The sequence below is a fragment of the Melospiza georgiana genome, chromosome 3 (genome assembly GCF_028018845.1).
Source record: "Melospiza georgiana isolate bMelGeo1 chromosome 3, bMelGeo1.pri, whole genome shotgun sequence".
Classification (NCBI taxonomy): domain Eukaryota; kingdom Metazoa; phylum Chordata; class Aves; order Passeriformes; family Passerellidae; genus Melospiza; species Melospiza georgiana.
Window position 1 is genome coordinate 81853757 of NC_080432.1, and position 24966 is coordinate 81878722.

At 41.0% G+C, this 24966-nt stretch overlaps 1 protein-coding gene across 2 annotated transcripts; it reads right to left on the reverse strand.

Moving 5' to 3' along the window:
- Positions 1–794: 794 nt before the first annotated feature.
- On the reverse strand, positions 795–24637 carry CEP57L1 (centrosomal protein 57 like 1). 2 transcript variants are annotated; one of them, XM_058021404.1, is made up of 12 exons: positions 24570–24627; positions 15543–15708; positions 11622–11766; positions 9640–9819; positions 8944–9053; positions 8405–8521; positions 8056–8133; positions 6234–6332; positions 5441–5518; positions 5109–5338; positions 3398–3542; positions 795–1276 (listed from the first exon to the last, which is right to left on the reverse strand). In XM_058021404.1, exons 1-12 carry the CDS (start codon positions 24578–24580, stop codon positions 1061–1063), a joined length of 1575 nt encoding a protein of 524 aa, XP_057877387.1. In that variant the 5' UTR covers positions 24581–24627; the 3' UTR covers positions 795–1060. The 2 variants fall into 2 exon arrangements, with proteins under 2 accessions (XP_057877387.1, XP_057877388.1); XM_058021405.1 differs by lacking the exons at positions 795–1276; positions 5109–5338 and having other exon boundaries at positions 3448–3542; positions 24570–24637.
- Positions 24638–24966: the final 329 nt, after the last annotated feature.

Below are 24966 nucleotides of genomic sequence, written 5' to 3' on the forward strand. Positions count from 1 at the left end.
AAACACACACATTACAGAAATAAAAGCTTCAGAAAGAAAAAAACAGAAAAGAATTATTAAAATGTATTTAAATCTTTTGAGTTGAGATACAAGTGATATAACCAGTCAGCCAACGTAAGCTCATGTATTATCTATTTCTTTTTTTCCCCCTCTCAAATCCCAGCTCCTGGGTCTGAGCAAGACAGCTTTTTCGGCTCCTGGTCCCTCTCTGAAGCAGGCAGAGATGAAAAATGCCCAGTCAGCAGCAGGACCAGGTTCAACTGTTTCCCTTTCCCTCCAGCCACTCACCTCACAGAAGGGCAAACACAAATTTTTTTCTGGGACTGGACAGCCCCTGCCAGCACACACATTTTGAAGACTGACTATTCAATGCTGCCATCGTTTAAAGACTGCCCCATCCAGTACTTGGTTGACAGACCCAAAGTTGCAGCCTTCCACCACAGCTTCTGCCCAAGAGGAGAACTATAGCCCTGCTTCTCCAGCTGCAAAATAATACCCTCTGCCCAGGATTCTGTAGTGAACAAAAATACCAGGTCAAGGTACAGAGAGATTTATATACCCTATCCTTACCAGTATCAGTAATTCCAGTATCCAGAAATGCATAAAACTATCTCAGAAAATCGATCTGCACCATGAAAAAATACCATGCTTTGAATTTGGTCTAAGCAGCTTTAAGCATGCAGAAGCACTAGCACAAGTCATTCTGGAAAAGCAAGCTCTAAATATCCCCTTGGCAGCGAGGAAATAGGACACCAAAGATCACATACTATTTTAAGTGTAAAAAAAGTATAAAAGTTTATTTGACAAATTAACAAACAATAACATTTCATTAGCCCATTAAAACACTTTATCACAAGGAAGTGTAGTTGAGTTACAGCTACACTACATGAAAGTTAATGCTAAGGTGAACAAACTGACCTACTAGAGAGTAGGCAGTTTAGCATGTACAAGTCTACTGTATCCAGTTTATTTTGAAGAGGTATTTGGTACAACTAAAAATTTACTAGATGTCAGACAACTTCAAAAACTTCTAACATAAGAAATTTCAGAACTATTCTTCTCAGATGACATCATCTTTTTTCAGAGATAGCTGAAGTTTCCTCACAGCTTTTAGCAGCTGAAGAGAACTTCTGCTCTTCTGCCCAGGAAAAGGTTTAGACATACTTTCCTTCACAGTGACTGCAATCTCCTTTGCTTCCTTTTGTTCACCACACTTTAGTTTGACATGAGTTGCCCCTTGCTTCAAGTTCTGAGTTTTTCTCTTTAATTTCTGCACCTAGGGAAAAAAAAATACTAATTAGCATGTTGCATACTCCAAAGACCCACAGCTGTAGAGGTGACTGGACTTCTACTGATCTCCAAACTACAGATGACTAAGACACATTAGAAAAAAAGGAGAAAAGTTTGAACTTAGTAACCCTGCACAGTTGTCTCACTGTAACAGAAAGCTGACATTGCCCATAAAGAAGCCACCACAGAAAACTGACCTCATCCATGCTCAACTGGTTGTTGAATCCCATCACTCCCTAACATAAAAATGCTTGCTTGAGACAGCTGGAATACCTTCTCTTAATAATCTCTATTTACAACAGTTTCTTTTTATTTTAGATAGTACTACCCTAATAAAAAAAACAAAAAACCAATAAACCTCTAAAATATATACTGTTAATTATCAGTTACTGGATCTAAGCAGCTTTTTGAAGCCTCCTTAACAAAAATGGAAAACAGAATAAATAGGGTTAATTGCTAAAGAATGTTTTTTAAAATGTTGAATAATGAGTCTTGACTTGCACTTGGCATGAAAAGGTCACTTCCCAAAGATAAAATTAGGCTGGAAGCATTCCAAATGCCAATTTAGGCTTTAAGTCCATTTCTAAAAATAATTAACTTTAATTGCATTCTAGAGCATATTATTAACTGTGAAACACAGAGATTAGCATGACACTTTTAATATGGCAGGTTCTAGAAAAAGAAATATGCATTAGAAATATTAAGATTGAGCTGTACAAAATACAAATGGAAATGTCTGTGTTCAAAAGCACTAGGAAAAAAAATAGGGCCAAGGAATTAGAGGAATGGCCTGTATTGATAACCAGGACAGTAATCTTACAGACACTACTATTTACAGCAGGACCCTAAGGAATGTGCTCTGACCAGGCTGTACCAGAGCAGAGAGGACTTGCCAGAAGATCTGCACACTGGTAAGAGGCAAAGATGACAACAAGGTTGCACCACATTGTATGTGCTACTCTTCATCATCCCAAAACAAAGGCTAACTGTGGCCATAAAGCTATGCAAAAGAAAGAAACTAAGGTGCAGTAGTTACCCAGTGTCTTAGGTTCCTGAGGATGAAGACAGCAAGATTTTGAGGCAAGGAGTAACACCATAATTGTTGGGTCTTCAAGAATATAAGAGTTTTATCAAAAAAACCAGCTGACATTGCCAAGAGAGGCAGTGAGGACTCAGCAGTCAATGCCCATTGTCCATACTGCTAACATGCAAGTGTGACACATCTGCTATGACATAAAGCACCTCTATGCTTGCAATTACATGGACAATAAAAAGTTTAAGTGAGTAAAATCAATCAAAAATGAATATAAATAAAACTGGACAGATTTAAATCAACTATATTCTCCTCTTTTCATAAGGGCTCGTGCTGAGTTTTATTTCCTGTAAAAGCAAAGTTCTCAGGCGAGTATTTATCTTGAAACGTAAGATGAAAAAACCACAAACAATCAGACAGAACTATGGATTGAATGTTTAATCATATGCCCAAACCAAATTGCTACAAAAGAGTTAGGCTGTTCAACTACAGAAGAGGGATTTTATATGGGCATGTATCAAAAGTTGCTATCTATGGCTCTAAACTAAATACTGACAGAATGAGGGCAGTTTAAAGGTTAAACAAAACTGAAAGACTTGCCCAGCTATGATTTTAGAGAACCTCTGGTCAACAGACTAGTTAACAAAAAAGCTTCAATGTTTCAGTAATATAAAAGACATTTAATCCAGTCGGTACAGGAATTACAGCTTCTATTTTCTCATTCCCCTGAGGGACAGGATATAAAGAAATGAAATTTCAACAGTTTGTCTTAACACAGTGAGCAGAAGTGACAGACAGTGCAACCCAGCTCTGTACTGCAGAACTGCCACAGGGCAGGAAGCTTTCCCACCAGCATACATTCCTAACTGCCAGTTGTAAGCACTTTTTCTTGATCCAATGAAGAAACTGGAGGTTCAAAAATATGAGCCAGCAGTCTAATTATAATCACCCGTACTGGAACATCTTGGCTTGAAACATTCCAGTGACATTCTAGCTGATGACAACAGGAGGCAGAGTTGTGGCAGCCTTTCAACAAAAATGTTAGTAGCTAGAGAGTTTACATTTCATTCTTACAGTAGCCTGATGCTTTTTCAGCTTGGATATTTGTTTTCCTTTCATCTCCATTTGTTTTACGAGGCAATCTAGTTCCTGTTCCAGGTCTTCATGAGCTTGGGAGTCTTGAGTTTCCTGTATCTGCTTCAGAAGTTCCTGATGCTCACTATTAAAGACAAGAATGGCAATCTAATGATACAGTCTCTAGGATTTCTTCCTGCAGGAGTTCCTAGCCATTTTGGGCAGAGTACAGAAATTTAGCATTATTTCCACTCTCACACAATACACATTAATCTGGAATATATTAACATGAGAAAGGGAAAAGGTTTCCTGTGAGTCTGATTTTCTCATTCCAAATTTTCAGCTGATGTCCATCTTACTTCTCCTTCTTCCCACAGGCATAGCAACTACATATGTAATAGTGTGCAAAATGAGATTTTTGAAAATGAACAGCAGCTATGCAGTACAACATTTTCACTTCCTGCCAATTTAGTGCAGACTTTGAAGGCTTAGTGTAATACATGAAAGTATTTTTTAAACTAGTGCACTCAAGTTACAATTTTCCTGACAAATTATTCAAATGAAAATATTATACTCAGAAAGATTTACAGCAAAGTGGGCTGCTTAATTAAAATAACCAGATTAAGTAAAAGAAATTGTATAGATCTCAATATTCAGATACCTGAACAGGTTGAAGCCAGAGACACCCCTCTTAGATAAATAATCCCTTTACAAAGGTCAGAGCTTCTATTCTGACTTCTGACTAACTGCTTCTCCTTGACAGTTTAAACAACTGGTTGTTGCTATTAAAAAAAAAGCCTGTCCTTAACTGCCATGAGTAAGCTAGACATTGCTTTTTGAACATTAGATTGCTTGCCAGTTTAAATTTTACCACATCAAGGATTTCAAATCAGCGTCAACATCTTAACTGGTTTAATCAGCACATCCTCCTCCCCTGTTCAAACCACAGCTCATCATGTTGACATGTCTGCTATGACCAGCTAGAGCTTTGGCCCACAGTCCCACAAGCCTGCATTAATGGGAAGATGCCTAAGAACACAACAGGCTGTAATCCACATTTACTTGCATGGCTAGAAAGATACATACACTCCCATCTGAAGGGTTAGCTTCTTCTACACCCTGCCCAATTTCTGGCAGGAGACCATTCCTCTTTCACAACCCCCTTACAGGACCAACAAGTTCTCCTGCTATCAACAAGCAAAGGGTACGAGCATCAGACTGACTCAGCACAAGGACCTGGGAGGTACACGGGGAAGGAAAGAACACGCAGTGAGTACAAAGGAACAGGAGAGATGTTGTGACAGGACTGTTCATGCCAGAGCTCTACTAATCCATTGCACCACCCAGACTGACTGCATCCTGCAGGCCTACTATCAGCACCTTTTCAGCCTTCTCCAGGAGAAAAGTTTTGGTTTGCTCTGTATATCTCAGAATATGTTTAAAATGTCTAAAAAGCACAGGTTTGAAAGGCTTTTTATTTGCTGCTTTTTTAAATACAGAATGTGGAAGCAGAAAAACAAGAGCAGTGAAACACCAGGACAGAAAGAATTTTTTGAATGAGAAAAATCCTACTAGTCAAGCCTGCTCAGGTAATTCTGTCAACAAGCAGTCCTACAGCTAAAACAGGCTAGGCTCAATTACAGCACCCTGTCACTTCTCAGGGCTGCTGCTGAAGTCACGTTTACTCACAACACCAGCCATGGGTACTCACGAGCTCATTTGGCCCAGCTCGTCTTGAAAGGCCAACAGAAGGTCTGAAAAGCTCCTGGTGGCAGTGGGTGATGTGGAACAAGAGGATACAGATTTTGAAAGTGCACTGTGCCCTGAAATCCCAGCTGTGGCTCCTCCTTGTCCTCGTGATGAGATACACGGATTGCGATGCTTCATAATGTGCAGCACGCTTTGTACGTTTGCGCTGACAGAATGGCTGGAGCTGGCAGACTTAAAGAAGAATGATCAGTGGCTTACAGAAGTAATCAACAACCACACAGCCTTACTCAAACCCAAGATGTCACTTCAGTGACAGCAGTGGTTTTCACCTACCTTCCCAGCCACAAAAGGTAGTTCGCCAGCCTTTACGTGTAATGGTGGAAGCTGCATTTTCTTCATTGTAGGATTTCTCTGCCATAAGAAAATATAAGCCAAAAAATTCCAATCTGCTGTCTCAAGAGTACAATCTTAAACTTTTTTTTTAGGAAGTAAAATTCAAGTAAATACACAGTGAAATGCATCACCTCAGTTTTCTTCTGGTTTAAAAAAAAATTTCCTCCTGTATGTGTAACAAATAAGACTTTCCAATAGCTGACACAAATAAATTTTATGCCATATGCATGTAGGAGATTGTTTAACAATTAGGCTAACATGAAAGTAATTGGACCTTGTTGACTTATGTTTTTAAAACCACAGTTGCAAAATTTTGACTGATCTGTAACGCGTTGCAAAATAAATTCTCTTGATTTCTGTAATCCCCCCAAAACATACCACTTTAAAATGCTGAGCTAAAACTCCTTTGGAAAGTAATTTTGCCAGATAAACTGAAAGGAAGCTAAGAGAGGACATGGCGGATGGCAGCAAGACTTCAACAGAGGTAATTGTCAAGCTGACAAGGGAAGATTTTCAAGTGATGTCGTATCACCCCAGTACCATTTTAATTAATGAAGAAAATAAAAAAAAGAGGGAAAAAAGAGTTATTTAGCACTGTTTGTCACTTTGGAAGTGGAGTAAAGTACAGCAGATGAATCAAGTGCCTCTTACATCACCATTTTTCACAAATTCCAGTCTCTGTACAAGTCAGATGCTATCAGCAACAGTATGTTAATAAAAACTTCCACATTACCTTCCTAGGTTTTTTGTTCTTCCCATTTTCCTTTTCAGGTTCATGTTGAGATGTTACTGAAGACATCAAAATTCTGTTTATATCAAATCCTGTTTGAAGCTGTGGAAATAAGCAAAAAAAAAAAAAAAAAAAAAAACCAGCCATTTAATGTAATATTAGAAGTATGAAATAGCAAGGTTTAATTAATTCTCTCGTTCATGCATGGATAAGAACCAATTAAGGGCACTATTAACTGTCCTGCTTGGAAGGCATAAGCTACACTTAAAGCTGAACAGATTATAAGGAAGGCAGGGTATCAGGCAGATCTTGCAGCTCTATCTTAGTATTCCTCATTTTCATATTCAGCTGCAGCAGCAGCAGCTGTATTTTTCCACTGTGACAACCAGCAACTGAGATAAGCCAATCCTGCCACATGCTGAGGATGTGATCATAAAATCCAAATTATATGAACATTTGGCTCCTACAATCTGGGGACAGAGAGAACTAAGCCTGTCTGTGTTACATTGAGGTCAAACCTGCTGGAGAATCCTCATACTGCTTGGTGGTTCAAAGTTGCTATCAAGGCCCATGATAAACAGGATGATAATCATCCCCAATTAAACACAGGACAAGGACTTTGTTTTGGCATGTGTTACAGCTGCAGCTAAGCAATGCTGGAGGTCCACCACCAAAGTGAGAATATTCTAGCTTTTCTGTCATCAAGAGGAAGTGAGGAAGTGAACCCTGTGCTTCCCAGCCCAGATCCAACAGACCTAAACCCATCCTGCAGTGTATTAAGATGGTACTAACACGACTTTAGGACTCAGTTTATGGCATCTAAGTAGTTTCTTGACCAAATGTTTAGACTATCTGCTCTGGGAGAGTCATACTTACCATGTTTCTCAGAAAATAAAATCTCTGCATGCAGTCTAAGCAAGAAACCAAAAAACCTACAAGTTTTCAACTGTGTCATTCTGTTGGATTCTGGAGGTGGTCAGACATCTGGGCTACAAATTTGCATGTTATTTAAAGCTTCCTGTGTTGATGAAAACCCATCATCCTTGGATGAGGTATAAGAGCTGACAGCAGTGATGAATTAAATTAAGACATCCATCTTGCTTACATTATTCCAATATTACTCTTCAGCACTGCAGCCCCCACCTCACCCTAAGGAAATTCCCCCACAACTGGTCTCTTTTTCAAGCTGGCTGGTACTAATGCACAAAGTGAGGTTTGGAAAATGACCACTTTGCTCCTTTAACAAAAGGTTTCATCATTTTGCTCTCTTTGGCAAATACTCCTCTCTCAGATGGATGCTGGCCCAACAAACTGATTATGGCTTCACAGAATAATGAATTACAAAAGATCTCATTTGATGAACAACATTTCACTGATTAAGGTTTTTCCAAGTACAGCTCTATGTATTAGATTTCTACAGATCTTAAGAAAGGGAGGAAAGCAAACATAATAACCAGTCTCACTTGGTATGCATGGTTTCATATATGATCACTTTCAAGTTACTGAAAATTAAGTTAACCTGATTCAATTACAGATTTTCTAGAAATTAATTTTCTACCTGGATCACTTAGAGCAGTGTTGAGGCTGATGAACTGTATCACTAATACAAAGCCAAGTAGAATCTTTCTTCATTGAGATATACCACACACCTGGCAAACTTTCTAATATACAGCTTATAACTGATCTAGGTAGTATTTCAGGAGTTCTGTCTGGGTACTAAACACAAGGAGTTAAAATGTAATATAATGAGAAGGGCATTTTGACCAGAGGGAATAGCTTTCTTCAGTACTAAAAAAGAAGATAAAATAAAATCTTTTCAGTCTACCTGAGCAGTTTTATCTTGTATTAGCTTATGCTGATGCTCTTCTTTACACAGCTTTTCTTCTAAGTGTTTGATCTTGTCCTGAATTTGAAGGCAAGAATGATTAGTCCCACTTCAATTTGAATGTTGAATCAGAAGTCTGGAGGAGCTCACAACTGTAATGTGGGGATAAAACTGGACTTTAGGAATTTTTAAAGCCCAGACTGAAAAAAGACTCATGCACACGAAACCGAGGTGGCATCCAGTCAGGTATGCTTTAACAGAGACAACTTTTGCAAAACTTAGTACTGTTAATAGTATGCCAAAAAATGATACCAAATGACTTTCAGACTGTCATTCCATGCATGCTTACTTCAGTAATTCTCTGCGTAGCAGTAATTTTAAGATACTCTTTTTCTAGCATTTCAAGCTTTTCAAGTTTTGCATGCAGTTCCAGCCGGTTCTGATCTTCCTCTTTCTGAAGCTGAGCCTGGAAAAAATAAGCAAGAATGGAGCTGGCAACTGATTGAAATTGTTTCAGACAGCAAAAAAAAACCACCAAACCACCCCACACTAGAATAAAGGTGTTTAATTACTTTAAATTCCATATTTTTTAAATTGCAAAGTGATTAAAAATACCAGGCAGACAAAGACAACTTAAGCTTCCAGCAGCTTTTTTGTCTACCAAGTGTGCAAGTATTAGCATGGCTTTGCTCATTAGGAGTTCCACCCAGGGAGCTTTTCATACACTCCATTGAATGGTTGTCATCAACCATACACTAAATTGCTCCTGTTTGCTAGCAGCCTGAGCAGAGCTGAGGAAAAACAATGACCACAAAAAACTTCATGTCATACACATTTCTATACTTTTGAACTATGTCACTACTTTGTTACTATGCTAAAGGGCTTCACCTGTTGTTCTAAAATCATCTTCTTTTCCAGTTCTGCACTGGAAACCATCTTTCTCATGTAATCCAGCTGTTTCTCCAGCAGGGAGCAGCGGGATTGTACTGCATTTGAATCTACAGAGAGAAACAAGACATTCAGTAGAGCAAAGGGAGCTACACATTTAGCCAGACTGCCATATCATTGGGGAATTCTCTGTCTTCAAATCAGGCAAGAACAGTTTTGTTAGTCTGAACAAGTAATGAGGTTAAAATGTATTTTATATATAAGACATGAGAATCAAAATGTTTTTTCAAAGCTAGTCTCTAATTTGAATTCCAAAGGCATGAGCACTGTAGTTACTTTGATTTGTATCAGCAGATATCTAACCAGAATCTGAGAGAGGAGAATCTTCTCTTCTCCTATCTTTTCTCAAGTTAGCAGTGTTATGTAAGCAGCTGCTTGCTTATTGTAGGAGTTAAACATACCACCTGAAACATGCTAAGTATTTAAAATTGCTTCATGGCTTATGCAATACTCGGTTGATATATGTCAAAAATATCTCAACTTTATCCACAATTATCAAGCTCCTATCCCTGCTCAGTTCTGAAGCAAAAAACGAAAGGGGGCTGCACTAATAAGCAGTTTTTCAAAACAAAACATTCCCTGGATTATACAGTTTTAGGGTTGCTGTGGCTACACCTTATCACTCCAAAGAAATACCTCTCCTCTGTTGCATCAGCTCTTGATATGCTTCATCCTTCTGGTAGGATTTGTGCTCTAAGACCTTCTTGTACTGAGCAGCTGCTCTGGAGAGGCTGCACAGTTTATCTTCAGCCTGTGACTTCTCCAGCTCTAGGCGGTGGATCTTTTCTTGCAGAGCTCTCAGGGCTGCCACTACAGCTAGTAAACAACACAACAGCTACACCCTAAGTAACAGTTCCTACTTTGATGAAGATTATCATTATTAGAAAACACTTCACATTACAATATACTACCTAAATTTTCTTATTAGCATCACTCCCAAAATTATCAATATTCCCCTGCTGTACACAAACACATGCAGAACACATATGGGAGAAAATGGATGTGTTTCTTGCATAACTGAGGTATGAAGCTCTGGCCCTATAGGGAAAACTATTTTCACTCCAAATGGCAGCAAGCACAAATAAATAATGGCAAATAGAATATAATAAACCCTGGGCCTTCTTTTTAAATAGAAGCAGAGAACACAGGTATCCAAGTGATGTCATAAGTTTTGGTGTAAGGCAACTGGTATGGACAGATTAAAAAGAGAAAACATGCTCAGAACAGGGGGAGAAATTAGATACAAAGGACAATTTAGCAAAGGATATATTGTTAAATACTTTATTGTTTCAAAAGGTAATGTTTCAACATCTAGTATCTTGTATTTGATGAGTCTTCAAACCATGGAAACAAGTCTGGAAGCTTTTGCTTTCAGCCTCAAATCCGTATGTGTCAAATTATACCAAAAATAAAAGCTGCAATTTCAGCTACAAGAAAAAGTCTGCTAGCTCTCCATAAAGCAAACACACCTGTGGAAGTTTAAGACATGTCCTGCAACAGGTCAAGCTGATTTTCTGACATTTTGTAATTGACAGTTTCTCTATTCCAAACTCTCTCATCAAAAGAATACCAAGAAACATTGCTACCTCCGTAACAACCTTCACCATATTATCACTGATCTATTAAAAACAAACACCAAACCAAACCACAAAACAGCAAAAACCAAGCAAACATCGAACAAAAACTCAAACAAAAAAGAAAAAAACAGAAAACAGAAGGATGAAGTGGGATCACCCTTTCCATCTTTCTATTGTCATGCCAAACATTTCCTTAACCACTTAGCTACACAGCACTAAACTGATCACTGTAATCCAAAAAGGCCCAAACTCTGTATGACATAAGATTGCTACAGGAATCACAGATTTTTCAGGTGAAGAACAATGATCACAGGCACACTCATGGGTTATGTCTGTGCAAGGTAGCAAAGTTGTCCATGACAGTAAGTCCAAGTGTGGGTATCCTTAATATTCCCCAGGCTCTCCAGATATATTAAGCCACTGAGCATTTCCCTTGTGAGCTCCAGAGAGCAGTCACCCATTAAGGCACATGACAACCATATTTCATAGGGACTAACTTTCATGCTGCTAACTTTTCTGAGAGTCTGAATTGTTCAAAAGTTCTCCCAAGGAAATATACCATGCAAAAAAAAAACCCCAAAACCCAAAAAAACTCAAACCAAAACAATAAAAAAAACAACCAAAAAAGCCCCCTTAGAAGTGATTTTAAGCTGTAAGGAGTCAAATAGAACCACACAAAGCCAGTTTCAGGTCACTGTACCATACTAATGATCTTTTTTTTTACTGTATTTGAAGTCATGAACTATATCTACTGAGTTTGAAGCATTCTCCTTTGCTTTCAGAGGAAGTCTGACAATTTTAAGTTAAACAAATTTCAAAGCCAAACTTTACAAGGATGTTAGAAGATTTGCAGAGGTTTCCATTCTAGGCATATGACTTCAGGGAGACTACTCCCTCAGGACACATATACATCCTGTCTTAATGTCAGACTGATAACTGCAGCAAGTCATTGAACTCAGTCAAATAGGATGGGGAGTTTGCTCAAGAGATTTCACATGGAACAATTAAAAAGACTGTTTTAAGGACATATTTTGGCTATACCTTGGTTATTTGGGAGAGAAGGCCTGTCAGCAGCAGCAGCTGCCAACTTCTTTGATTCCATATAAACAAAGGCTGCAGGAAGCCTCCAGTCTGGTGGCTGAAGAAAGCTTCCTATGAAACTGTTCTTTGATTCAGAATCCATAGCCTGTAGAAAGAGAGACATTTAATGACATTATTTCTTTAAAAGACTCTTTTTCAGAAGTATGTCACTGGGCTGTTCCTGGCTCTGTTTATATCAAACCAGATCATGTACACCAAAATAATAATAATAATTATAATAACAACAACATCAACAATAATTATACCCACACCCCACCAGAAGAATCCTGTCTTTTAATGCAATTCCAAAACAACGTCTTTCATAACACTAAAAAACAGCTTCCTTTGACCGACCGAAATTTTCCAAGATTTTTCTAGGTGCTTTCTAATAACTTATGCTGATTTTTGCCCTTTAAAAACCCAAGTATCAAGAGCATTTTCTACTAACTGTTTTATAGACTTCAATGTTTTGACTCTAAGTGCTCCCTGCAGAGCAAACATTCCAGGTTTTACAGCCTATTTCCATTTGCAGCCTCCTTCGTGCTCCTCTTCCCATCTTTTTGGATGTAAAACCAAATTACATATGGTAAATAATGTACCATTATTCCATAATAAAGACACAGTTCTCCACATTTAGTGTTGAGATAACAGGAGGATATTTAATATGCAATATCCCCAGTATTATCTCCCTTATCAGGCGCATGTATTAAGTCCTGTTTCTTCACTCCCTTTCTGTTACACCCTTTCACATTCTTAGTTTTATGAGAAGCACATCTGGAGACAGTTCACACCCTGTCAAACAGAAATTTTTCTTGATACTCAAGATATGGGACAGTGAAATGTGCAGAAAATGCCTTAGGCTAATACAACCTCTAGGAAGTTAAAACAAGTTTGAAACCATCCTACAGTGACCTATCAAAGTAGCACTAAGCATTTCACTTGACACAGTGTAAGAAGCAAGAGTCTATACAGCTTCAGCTAATAGAAAAACAGCTTATTTCAAGGTTCAGTGATATAACAATTATGATTGTTGGATCACTTCTGTATAAAATACAAGGCATGCAACTGGAACAGTCTTCCTCCTCGGGTAAGGCTATTTACAGATGTTAGTCCCAAGAAAATCACCCAAAGGAGGAAGAAAGAGGAAAAAAGAGACCAAGACCAAGGCCTGCTGATGAAGCACACCCCAGAAGCCATTCGTACTGGGTGGCAAACAAGGGAAAACTTTTCAATTACAAAAAAAGTTTCTAGGAGCATTTACAGCTCTTACAGCTAAGATTAAAAATAATCTTCCAGCCACACTGCCTCTTCAAGGTATGCACTAAACTGAAGGCAAGCAGAAATCCTTATTTCTTCCTCCAAACTGTCTTACAGAGATGTCCACATGAGCGCCTCTTCACCAGGGCTTGCTTGACCTGACCATCACCACTTTCGTGTGTTAACACCTTGGAGGTCACACCATTCAGAGGAGCCCCTCTGTTCCCAAAAAGGGAGTCTATCTAGGCCACCCTTGTGCCACAGGTCTTTTCCAAAGACTTCTCCATGGGGCCTTGCTGCCATCCTACTCAAGGCCAGGCCACAAGCTCTTGGCACTGGGTAGGCAGCAGCAGACAGCTACGTATCCCACCATCACTTGGAAGAGGCCCCATCTGGTGACCCCACCACATTTATGGCCACAAAAGCTGTTTACAGGCCTCCCCACCTCTGTCCTGAAGGACTGAGAAAGACCATCCTGAGATATCTGGCCAGCTCTATCAACCATGTCCAACAGTACAAGGGGCAATGGCAGTAAAAGGCATAAAGCAGGGAGCAACAGAAACCTCAAAACGTGGATGAGAAAGTCCTGTGGCCACAGAGGTGGTCAGGTCCAAGACAAGAGAGGAGATGGCCCTGGCATGGCACAGTGCATCAGCATGGAGTTCCAGAAAATAAGAGATCAGCAAGACTTAAAAATTTTCCTGCTGCTATTCAACTCCTTCACACTGGTGATGAAAAAGACCAGCAAAAAAAAAAAAAGGCCAGAAGAATAAGCATATGGACAGGCAAGGAGTTTCCTACTACCACTGTGAATAAAAGGCAACTTTGGAAACAGCAGAGGAAGAAGGTGGTTTTTGCTTCCACCATCCAACCTTGTGGCAGTCAGCATAAGTGGAGACTCACTTTTCCAACATCCTCCAGTGGAACATGGCTCCCCTGCATGCCTGCACAGCTACACATCAATTACTTTCCTTAATACTTTCTCATAAACAAGTTCTGTTGTTTCCAAGGAGATGGGTCTGTGGACACTTGTAAGGAGGGCAGTGATCCGAAGCAAATAATGAAAAAAGGAGGGAATAAAGAAGCAGAATATTTGACAGTTTGTGGACAAGCTCAGTAATACAAAGGTGAGGGGACGTGGGGAAACCTTTTTAGCAGAAAGGGAAATAAAACTCCTTTAGTTCTGCAAGTGAAACCAAAGGGAAGTGAAAGAGAAGAGGCCAGCTCACCTGCCTGGTGGTGGTGATTCAGCTAATCCGGTGTGGGCTTCAGCACAAAAACCCCACAAGTTTAATGTGAAAATAAACACGCTCCAGCTGGAGGGGGGAGCTCCCCAGGCTGCTCCTAAGAGCACAGGCTCAGCAAAGGGTGTGAAAGAAAACACCACAGGACTGAGACACCTGTGTTTGCAGAGACTCTGCTAGACACAGTTAGGGACGCCTTGCTTTACCACAGCTTCCTCAGACACTGAGGCTGTGTGCAGCAGCTGAGGGCATGGTTGCTATAGTGCTCTGAGGCTGTGTCAGCATAATTACTGTGGTAGAGGTGCTCTGCTGTGGGCAAGTGCTAATATCTCAGCAGGTAAATAGAGTTTATAGCAACCAAACTCACAGGAGGAATGTGTATACAACACTGCAGACCTCAGGCAAGGAGGTGCATGCCAGGAAAAGGACCAGGTCACTCTACACCAGCAAGGCATCACTAAACATCCTTCCAGTCACTTCTAGCCCACTGCAACAAGAAACATATCAGGAAATAATTAAGTAGTTTGACGTATGCTTGAACGTCAACTGTCCTACCATAACTTTTTGCCCCCAAGTATTTAAGCTTCTATAAAAACATCACAACCAGGTTTTCTTTTTAAAAAGTCTTATGCAGCAAGCTTAAACCACTCTCTTATTCCATGGCACTGCTGCCTGGTACACAGCCCTACAGAGGTGCTTTAAAGCAGATATTGCTTCCCAAACAGCAATGTTTGTACTAATGTAACTCCACAAGGCTTAGGGGGATTTAGCACTTGAACAACACTCGTTAAAGCAGCCAGAATATTGTTGTTTAGACAAGCCCTTGGTTGAGGAAAGCAGTGCACTCCTTTGAGTTTGGGCAAGAGCCAAGAGAGAAGTATGCATATTAAACAGAGGCTGACAAAATACCCCAGTTACATGCAGAGGGGAGGGGAAGAAGGAAGAAATGCCTCACTCCCACCCCAGCAGCCTACACTGCTGCGGTGAGCAGGGCAAAGCACTTGTGTTGTGCAGGTCATATCTGGAGTTAGCACTGGCCCTTTGGGCTTTTTAACAGGAAATGGCACAGCCTATGTTGTGGATGCTCAGACACCCGGTGTTACTTTACCCAGAAATACAAAGTAACTGGTTCCAACACTGGCTGCATCAAGCATGGGGTAGCTGTTTTGCCCCATGAGCTTACCATGGGTGCCTTCCAACTTGGAATATTCTGTGATTAAATATCAGTCTGGGCAAGCCAGCTATGTTTTTCTCCAGGTCCAAGCTAGGAGGCTCACGGAGCTCTGTGCCACACAGCTGCAACCCTGTGCACGGTGCACGATGCCAGGCACAACACATTAGCTCTGTGACAGCATGGCATTAATGCAAATACTCTGCCCACCTCTTGCCTTGCTGCAGCTGGAGTGCTCAGGCCTGGGTTTGTGAGCATGAGAAGGGCTGGTTCCTCCAGTGGGACCACTTCTGCCTCTTGGCTCAGCACCACGTGCAGGCTGAGAGTGAGCTTGCACAAAGTACGCTGGGGAGCAATCCCACCAGCAGGTCCATCCCTGTACATGGGACATTCATGCCTCAGAAAAGAGCAAGCAAACTGGAGTTTGGTACCTTAAGACAAACAGAGAACTTCCCATTTCATCAGAGTAATCCAAGTACTAATACCATTTACCTTTATACCATTTCTATTTACTTTTGCTGAATATGGCCTGCAGTAAATGCCAGAGTACTGGACTGGGTTGCTGTAAAAATCAATTGACATTTTAGTTACTGCTGTCTGGCCCAAGCAAGTATACTGACAGTGAAGAATTACTGAACACAACTGAAATCCCAAGTGTTACAGAAAGACCACTTATGACTTCTTCATCATCCTCCTCCCCTCCTCTGTTTGTTTCCCTTCCAATGCAACACACTGCATTACAAAGTTTCAAAAAAATGTCTCCTCAAGTGAAAAGCCCAGAAACATTTTGCCACACATACAACTATGTCTCATGTTGTAAAGCAGCATATGGAAAAGCCTTTTCCACATGTAAACAACAACAGACTCAGGGAATAAAGCTGGCTTAACAGTCTCCAAAAAGACACACTAAATGAATAATGTGATAATGTAAGGGATACTTCCACTAAATTCTCTGATGTTTGCCATCTCACAGGGACACTGGTTCATTCAAATTGCTGTGAGGGCAACCTTTTAGAACCAAAGAAAGAAATGCTGTCAGAACACCTTCAAACAGGAAAAAGAAAAAGCAGATCAAAGCATTTTTCAGAAAGAAATACAAATCTATCTTCTGCCCTGACCTAACAGGCATGCACAATTTATAGTGGTTTTTTTGATAAGTGAAAACAAAGTCTTAGATGAACCAAAGACTGATTCAGTGTTTATCTGACATAAGAGAAATTCTAAAGAACTGCACCAACACAGGCAATACCAAGAAGCTCCCAAAATTCTGGCTGCTCCCTTGTCTACTTGAGCCAAGTCTTGCTGGCTAATGATTATGTGAGAAGCCATTTTTGTGACACAATCCAAACTGGTGTATTTTTTCCCCTTTCACTTTCCTTTGAGAACTGGGAGAAAAGCTTGGTCAGCTGTACTAGCTATGCTGCAACACTCAGCCTTATTCCCAGCAGACAAAGAACAGCCCTTCCACAGAGGGAAAAAAAGAAATAAATAATGTTGTGGGCAAACTGCATTGTTGTTTTGGGAACACCCAGTCTCTAGCATCCTGACACAACCACTTTAATCAGCCTGAAACACATGGCAATGCTCAGGACATATCTAAGCAGCTGATATTCTCATGCCTCTTATATTATAAGTGAGCTAGGCACAAAATGGTGGCAGCTGCAAGATTAATAAGAAGTGAAACCTCACCAAATCAATAAAGCATTTCAACATTGTTTTAAACTTTTGTCAAGTTCCACTTTAAGTAAGTTCAGAGCAAATGGCAAAAATTTATTAGAGAAATAAAGGAACCTGGGAATGTTTTGAAAAACTGACATAGCCAAATCCATGGGAGGCAGTTTGTTGTACAAACTGCAGGATACACACTGGCAGGCTCAGAACTGGATACATAAAGGTTAAATTTCCAGTCTCTTCTTTGATATTACTGTAGCAAAGCCCATCCGTTCCTGAATACCAAATGTTATGCAGGACTTTCATGCAATCATTGTTTTTCATTCTTGGAAGAAAAGGAAAAGAAATGGCATTCTCTGTTTTCTCATGATACCATATGTACTGTCAAGCAGGATAAAACCTGGTATTTTAATAAAAAAAAAAAAAAACAAAACCAAACCACAAACAACTCAACAAACGCCCAAAACTCCTAAGACTTTTCATTGTGTCAGCATTTCACTTCTAAGCATTCACACTGATATTTCTCTAGTTCCTGCTTGCTACAGAGAAAAGAGAGAACAAAAAAACAAACAAAAAAAAAAGAGGAAGAAAGAAAGTGGAATGAGTAGCTCGAGTACTTTGTGAGCAAGGCAAAGAAACAACCTAGTGGAGAAAAAAACTGTGATTTTTTAACAAATTTTTTGGGAATAGATTCTAACCTGGCAGTGTATCAAGCATGCAAACTTGGGTCAAAATATTATTAGAGTTTTGCTGTTTTCTTCAATGAGCACAGCAGACCAAGTTCCACATCCAACTAGGCCTTCATCCAAAAGCACACGATACACTCACAATCAACCCTTGGTGGGGAAATCCAGTTGGTGTAAATTGCTTTAACCTTCATGTGCAGATGATAACTGAACTTTAGGGCAGCAAGACTGTAAATTCCTACCTAGAAATAATTGCTATCTTAGCATGAAAACGTTTACCCTGTAATACAGTGCTATCAAAATAATTACATCTTTAATCAGTCCAAAGTAATTAAACATAACCTTTTTGTAATAAGCATCAAACAAAACCCAAATACCATAAATGATCACTAATGCACTTCCTCACTTCACCCACAGTTCTGTTCCTCTTCTTTCATTTACCTTCTGTTACATTTGGGTTTGTCCCTCATCTCCTCTCTCTTTATTGTATTTACATGATCCTATAGCTTTGTTCCTTGCCCTTTGCCATTTGGTATTCCTTTTATCTTACTCCCTCTTCTAGCACAAAAAGCTAGGATTTTTTTCAAAGTAAAAATACCCATTCCCCCCCCCCCCCCATCACGATTAACAATCAAGTTTATTCACTTTATACTTAAAATTCAGAGATGCTGCTTGCCCTTAGTATACTAACTGATGTGGAAATTGAAGGTGTTCTCTTCATGCTCTTCATGAAGAATGCAAAAGGCTACTTTTTCTGTCCTCTGTTATTTCCAGCTGATTCCATCACAGTCTTCCATATGTAGTTTCTTTAGTTTGGTGTGTCCTGATAGATTGGAAGGCAGGAAGAAATTACTGGATTTGGCTATGTACCATTTGCTGCTATGTAAAGGGAAGGTTTTCAAGGGTAACTGACTCCAGTATAAAAGACTGTATCTGTGCACAGGCAGAATAATTAGATATTAGAAAGGCAAATGCAAAAAGGAAAAGGCACATTAGGGTAGGGCAGGGCAAATATAAGGGTGGGTTGAAATGACAATCATGGTGAAGAAATGTAAGAAGGTAGGGGATGATTATTGCAGGTGTTGACTCATTCACAGTAAACACTTTTACTGCAGGATAATTTTCACCTTTTATGTCTCAAATATTTAATGGTACCATTGAAAGATGGTTTTGAACGTTGCAACTTGCCCTCTAGGCAGATGAAAAACACAGATTGTGTCCCCACTGTTGCCTTGGAATTTATTTTTAAAGTAAACTTCTGTTTTTACCAATACTTTCTCGGGGAAAGTGTCAGCCTCTTCATCCACTATCCTCTAACCTAGCCTGAAGATGGAGTAGGAGGTAGATTTTAGACATAACCACAAAAGCTTGACATGGATGAGCAGAGAAACACAAAGAAGGCAATTATTTGTAGGATTTGTCTCTTTTTACCAACTATCCCGCCTACATTTTTTCATATGTTCCTGTGCTGCCAATAGCTAGGCACCTGGCAAGGAACAAAAACTCCATTCTGCATTTGTACATTAGGCAGCCTGAGAAACAGAATGAAGAAAAAAAAAAGTTAGCAAGGAAAAGGAAAAGATAAGTTTCACTCCAGGCAAGAAATTATTCCCAAAAACATATTTTGTCTGAAATAGTTGCCTTTTAATATGCAGAAAAAATGAAAGCAACTCCTTGAGTAACTCTTCAATCTTATTTTGGAGACCTATTTTGTTGAAGAATGGTTTTTTAAAATATCACCTGTTTACATGACCCAGAATAATCATAGCAATTCTAACATTCACATTGCACATCCTGAACAGGCACAATATTCTAGGTAATAATGCCAAATAGTTTGCATATCATATGGTATAATGAGTATTCAAAAATGTAGGAATGGTTTTATCACTATTTCTGCCCTGAGTTGCCTGGGGAAACTTAAAACTGTCAAAGGCATTACTTGTTTCATATAATCTGTATATTTAAACTTGCATGGCTTTGGAGATACAGATAAATCAAATCTGAGTAATATGTTACAAATCCTCTGCAATGTCTCAGGCAGAAAACTAACTTCAATTGATTATAAAGTTTTTAGTAGGCATTTCTTTCCTATTAACTATATGTAGTTTCTGAATGCAAGGAAATTTAGTGGATCTCTAGGTTCTTGACTTCAATTCTTGTCATCCTGTGTGACCTTAATAAAAACGAGGGTTGGGACTAATAAGGGACTGATGTTTCAGGATACATGAGCCTTTCAGCCTCGGGGCTGAGTGTGGTAATGACAGGCTTACATTCCCTGCATGAAAAAGAAATGCAGGTATAGATCCAAAACAAGCAGCACACTCAGTGAGGAGCTAACAAGAGCTTTGTTTCAGGGTGAGGAAACTCTATGAACACAGACGTGGGTGAAGTCCCACCCTAGTGCTTGGCACCTTTATCTTCTTTGGACTCAGAATGTGGAGTCCTCTTCTGGCAGTGAGTGCCAAAACCTGTTCTTTAAAACAATGAATAAAGAGTCCCTGTAGCTTTTCTGGTCTGTGACTTCAGTTCATGTGGCTGCTGGTCACAGCATTTTTCTTTGTGTTACTGCTGGAAAACACCAAGGTCGGTGTTAACAGCCTGCCAAAGATGCTTAAAGGGCCTTTTGGGCTGTCAGCAGATATAAAATTCCCAATGAGCAATGTTCCTTTTCTTTTAAAGTGCAGCTGGAGGAAACAGTGTCCACCTTCTCTGTGCTGCTGCCCAGTGGTGAGAGCATTGGCCAGGAAGTGGGAGTTCCTGGGGAGCATTCATGCCTCATCCCTGACCACCATGCTAGACTGGGAGGAGGAAGAGCAGGAAGGAAACGGGGAGTCACCACCTTTTCGTTTGATGTTATGACCCTGCTCCAAAAAGCATGTGAGGCTTGAACAAGGACAAGGCAGCTGAGGCCAAAGAGTAAAACCTGGAAGTCTGTCTCTCATCTAGTTCAATCATCAAAACAGGGTCCTGGGGTTAATTTATGCATTTCTGCAGTAAATAGTTCCTGGATAAAAAACCAGCACTGGCCTGGGAAAAGTTATCAGAAACCAGGAATAAGTGCATATGGATCCCTGTGTCTCCTTCCTTCTACTTCACACTAGTGCCACTTATTTGCCATCCTTTCCAGTAGGGCACAAATTCACCAAGTGAGGTGATGAATGCTTCCCTTCCATTTTGCAATCCTCTTGAGTAGCTGGGACTCTCTCCTGGTAGTTAGGAGGTGTTGATGGAAATGCCTTTGAGCTAAAAGGCAATTCTTCAATCCCTGGATTACAGTACTGGAGGTGAGCACTCTACCAAATTCTGCCAGGCTCTGAAGCCAACTGTGCCTACCACAGAAGATCCTGACTTGTTGGGCTTGGAGAGGTTCCACTCACCAGGACCTCTCTTAGAGCTGCTCCACCTACTTCCCAGACCACAAATGGGAACAAAGAGGAGACAGCTTTCAAAGTGCCCAGTTTGGGGCAATTCCAAACACTTCTGTCCAGAAACAGATTAACAAGAGTTCAGGTGGCTGCTCAGAGGAGTTTTTCAGAACAGCACTTTTAGTTTACCCATATTGTTTTCCTGGTCCTCAGTGTTTCAGGTGACATTTATACAGTTAAGTAGACTATAGTCAGAGACTTGGCAACATCCAGCAGGACTTTAGGTGGCTGTAGAGTTTAAATAGTTCTGTCATAGATCTAGTTGATAGCCCAGCTCTTCCCAAAGTAACCCACTCTCCATAAACTATTCTACATACTTTCTGCATGGAAGATTTGGTCTCTTCAGAAGAAGCTGGTGTCTAATTTACCCATCCCTGCTGTATTTGTGACCTCTAAGGAGGCAGGATGGCAGGGTTTGGTGCAAATGTAGCCTGCAACACATACTAGGGCAGAACACATTAGATGTACAAACACATGCTCAGAAGCAAAAAAAGGTCACATCTCCTCCCAAACAGAATGGTTTGGACTTGACACCAAACTTGAGCCTGGGTTCAAAGGCAGTAGCCTCTGGCTTTTTGGTGTCTCTTTGCAAAAGAGGAGACACAGAACTTTGTTTTCTCAGAAGGCAGATGTGAAGAAAAATGCATTTTAATCTGGAGTGCCATTTATTGTGGCAACATGCCAAAACACAGATCTAAAAAGGGAGGGTGAACTTTTTGAAGAGTCATCCCATCCTAGGTATTTAGCAATTGGAATGAAGTAAGACTTAAGAAAACCAGGTGTAAAGGAAAACAGTTGAAGGAACAGTTGAAGCAGTTCCTTCTAGACTGCACAAGTTTTACTGTGTTATTATTAGTTCTCCAGTTTTTGACTAAATGCATTCTCGAGTAAAGTGTTCTTTTGTGACATACAGAAACTGGAATGAACTTTTAAAAGTAAAGATAATATATTTTAGATCTTATATCTTAGAAAGAACATGAATACAATTACTAGATATTGTATTTTCAAAAATAATTTTGCTGTTGGATGTCATCTGCATATAGCTATAGAAGTCCTTATCTAGTTAAAAAAAAAGGAAGTTGATAAATCATGAAGGAAGGAAATACTGAGGTTTAAAACAGCCACAAATTTGTTTTTCTTCAGCTTATCATTTTGAAAACTCAACTGCTGTAATTCTGGATGAGTTGCCAGATTGTTTCCTTCATAATTCTGCCTCTCTCTTATCCATTCTGTAGGGATCAAAAACAAGCATAATAACTGCAGTCCATGAACACGCAAATCAAACAAACACTTTCCCCTAACTTTGGGCTCTGATTAATTCCACTGGTAGCCTTTGACCTTGATTTCCACAATGTCTTACAGTGCATAAAGAAGCCTGACCTGGTATCAGAAAACTGCAGAGATTTGGTTTGGAAAAAAAATAAAGCCATCCTCATGGCTATTCCCTAAGTACTACATTAAAATCTATAAAACAAAGGGCTGAAATCTGAAGTTTAGGCCTTGGAGCCAGTTTCACAATCTGTTTCCTGTAGCCAGAGTTCATTTGGAGCCAGTGGAAAAAACAGCTTCTAAAAGATAAAAGGCAGTGCTGTGACTTTCAATCAATCTTGGCATTCAGTGTGTGAATATAGCTGTACCAAAGTCTAAAACACCAAAGCTCCAGCTCTGATTCTGGTTCACTCTTCTGATCTTGGATGTATATTGTCATTGTCAGAGACACCCAACAACTCATGATGGGAAAAATAAGATCTAGCCAACTTCTGGAGATCAAAATCTAGATAGAAATAAAGCAAACAGATGTGGCATGCCCATTCACAGGAAAATGGGACACCATAACAAGTGACAACAGAATGGGATTGGAAGATGAAGTGGTAGCTAATGTAAAAAACAGAAGAAACAAACAAAAAAGCCCTCCAACAACATAAAAGGCACTGGGAGAAATATTTTCTTTGAACCCATCACTTATGGTGGGTGGAGGCCTGGAGTGCTTAGAGAAGTCAAGACTCACATTTATGACAGGTAGTGCTGATTTCAGCAGACACATTGTTCACCAGGGTGCCAAGGGCCTGGAGGAAGCAGCTGCGTGAAGCAGCCCAGGCCTGTCCACCCTCCTGAACAATGGCAAGGCAGCCTCCATGCAGAAGGGATTTTATGGGAAAAAACAGACTGGCCTTCCCTCAAAGGCACAGGTAAATGCAAGTTTTAAAGAAACTGTTCCAGAAAACAAAGGGATGGCAGGTGAAGAAATCAGATTCTTTACAGAGAAGAGTGCTGACGATGGATGGTGTTGGTGAGCCAGCCCAGGCTCTGTTCCTGGACTCAGAAGTGGTTTCTCTGTCTTTTTGTGGCATAAGAGTAGCTCATTCTGCATTTACCTTCAGTTTTGACTAAAGGTAAATGCAGAACGATCTGAATTTTAGAGTGGGAAATGTGTATGTGAGAAGCAAAAAATAATTACGCAAGACCCTATGTATGCTCAACGTCCTGTTTCTAATTTACTCCCAAGTATTCTTTTGCCTTTCTGTACACTCAAAATTTTAGTTTCATGATTGCTTCAGTGTGACAGCTGCAAACAGTTCTGCCCTTGTTTTCTTCTCCTCTTCTCTGCCAAGAGGTGAACTGGATCAAGGAACTGACTTGGCTGAAAATTAAAATTTATCATAAACAGCACCCTTTTTTTCTTTTTTATTTTTTTTTCCCTGCAGGAAAAGCAAGGGAAACAGCAATACCAGCCTCTTCAGTGGCAGATTGCACTTAATCACAGAACGGCTGAGTTTGGCAGGGACCTCTGGAGAGCATCTGGTCCAACCCCCCCTCCCAAGCAGGGCCACCTAGAGACAGCTGCCCGGGCTGCCCCGGGTCCAGGCGGCTTTTGAATGTCCCCAAGGAGAGCAAGCCCACGACTTCCCTGGCCAACCTCACAGCAAAAAATGCGCTTCCCGATGTTCAGAGGGCAGCTCCTGTGTTTCAGTTTGAGTCCCTTGCCTCTGATACCGTCACTGGGCACCACCGAGACCACCCTGGCTCCATCCTCAGCGCACCTTCCCTCTGGGCACATTTAAACGTCCGGATTTACACGCGGGTAACATTCCCCCCGAGCCTTCTCTTCTCCGGCTTCACCAGCCCCTGCACAACTGGGATTTTAAACAATCCCCTGCGATTAATTCGGATAAAAACACCGCGGAACTGTTGCTCAATGTGAATATTCCGGGGATTTCCCTGCCCTCCCCCCATCCCTCCTTTATCCCAAGTGATGACGGGACTGTTTCCTTAGCACCGACAGATCTTCCGCTCCCGCTGACGCGCTTACTTAGGATACATCTCAGGACTGCTTCACCCCCGGGTGCCGCCCGCCATGGGCGCTCCATAACCCGCTGCGACGGATGGGAAAATCCCCCCAGACCCCTATGAAAGAGGCTGACGGGAATACCGGCGGGAATACCGTGCGGGAATACCGTGCGCGCATCCCTGCGGGCGCTCCCCCTTCCCCGGCTGGACCCGGGCCGCGCGGCGCGCTGCCTGCCGGGACACGTAGTCCTCCCGCGCGAGGGCCGTAGGACCGCCCTTTGGCCGGACTACATATCCCATCAGCCCCTCCCGGAACTGCCGCTCCCCGCCGCGATTGGGCCCCCTGGGTGGGAGCGCTGAAAGACGATTGGCTGAGCGGCGGTCTGTCACGCAGGCTCCCCGCGATGGGTGGGGCTATTTCCCCCCAACCCCGCGTGAGGGGACTGCCGGGGGTCGGTGGCGGCCCCGGCGGGGAGGGCTGAGGGGCCGCCCCGGGAGAGGCAGGGCCGGGGCCGCCCCTTCCCTCCATGCCCGGGGCAGGGAGGAGGAGCCGCCGGCGCCGCG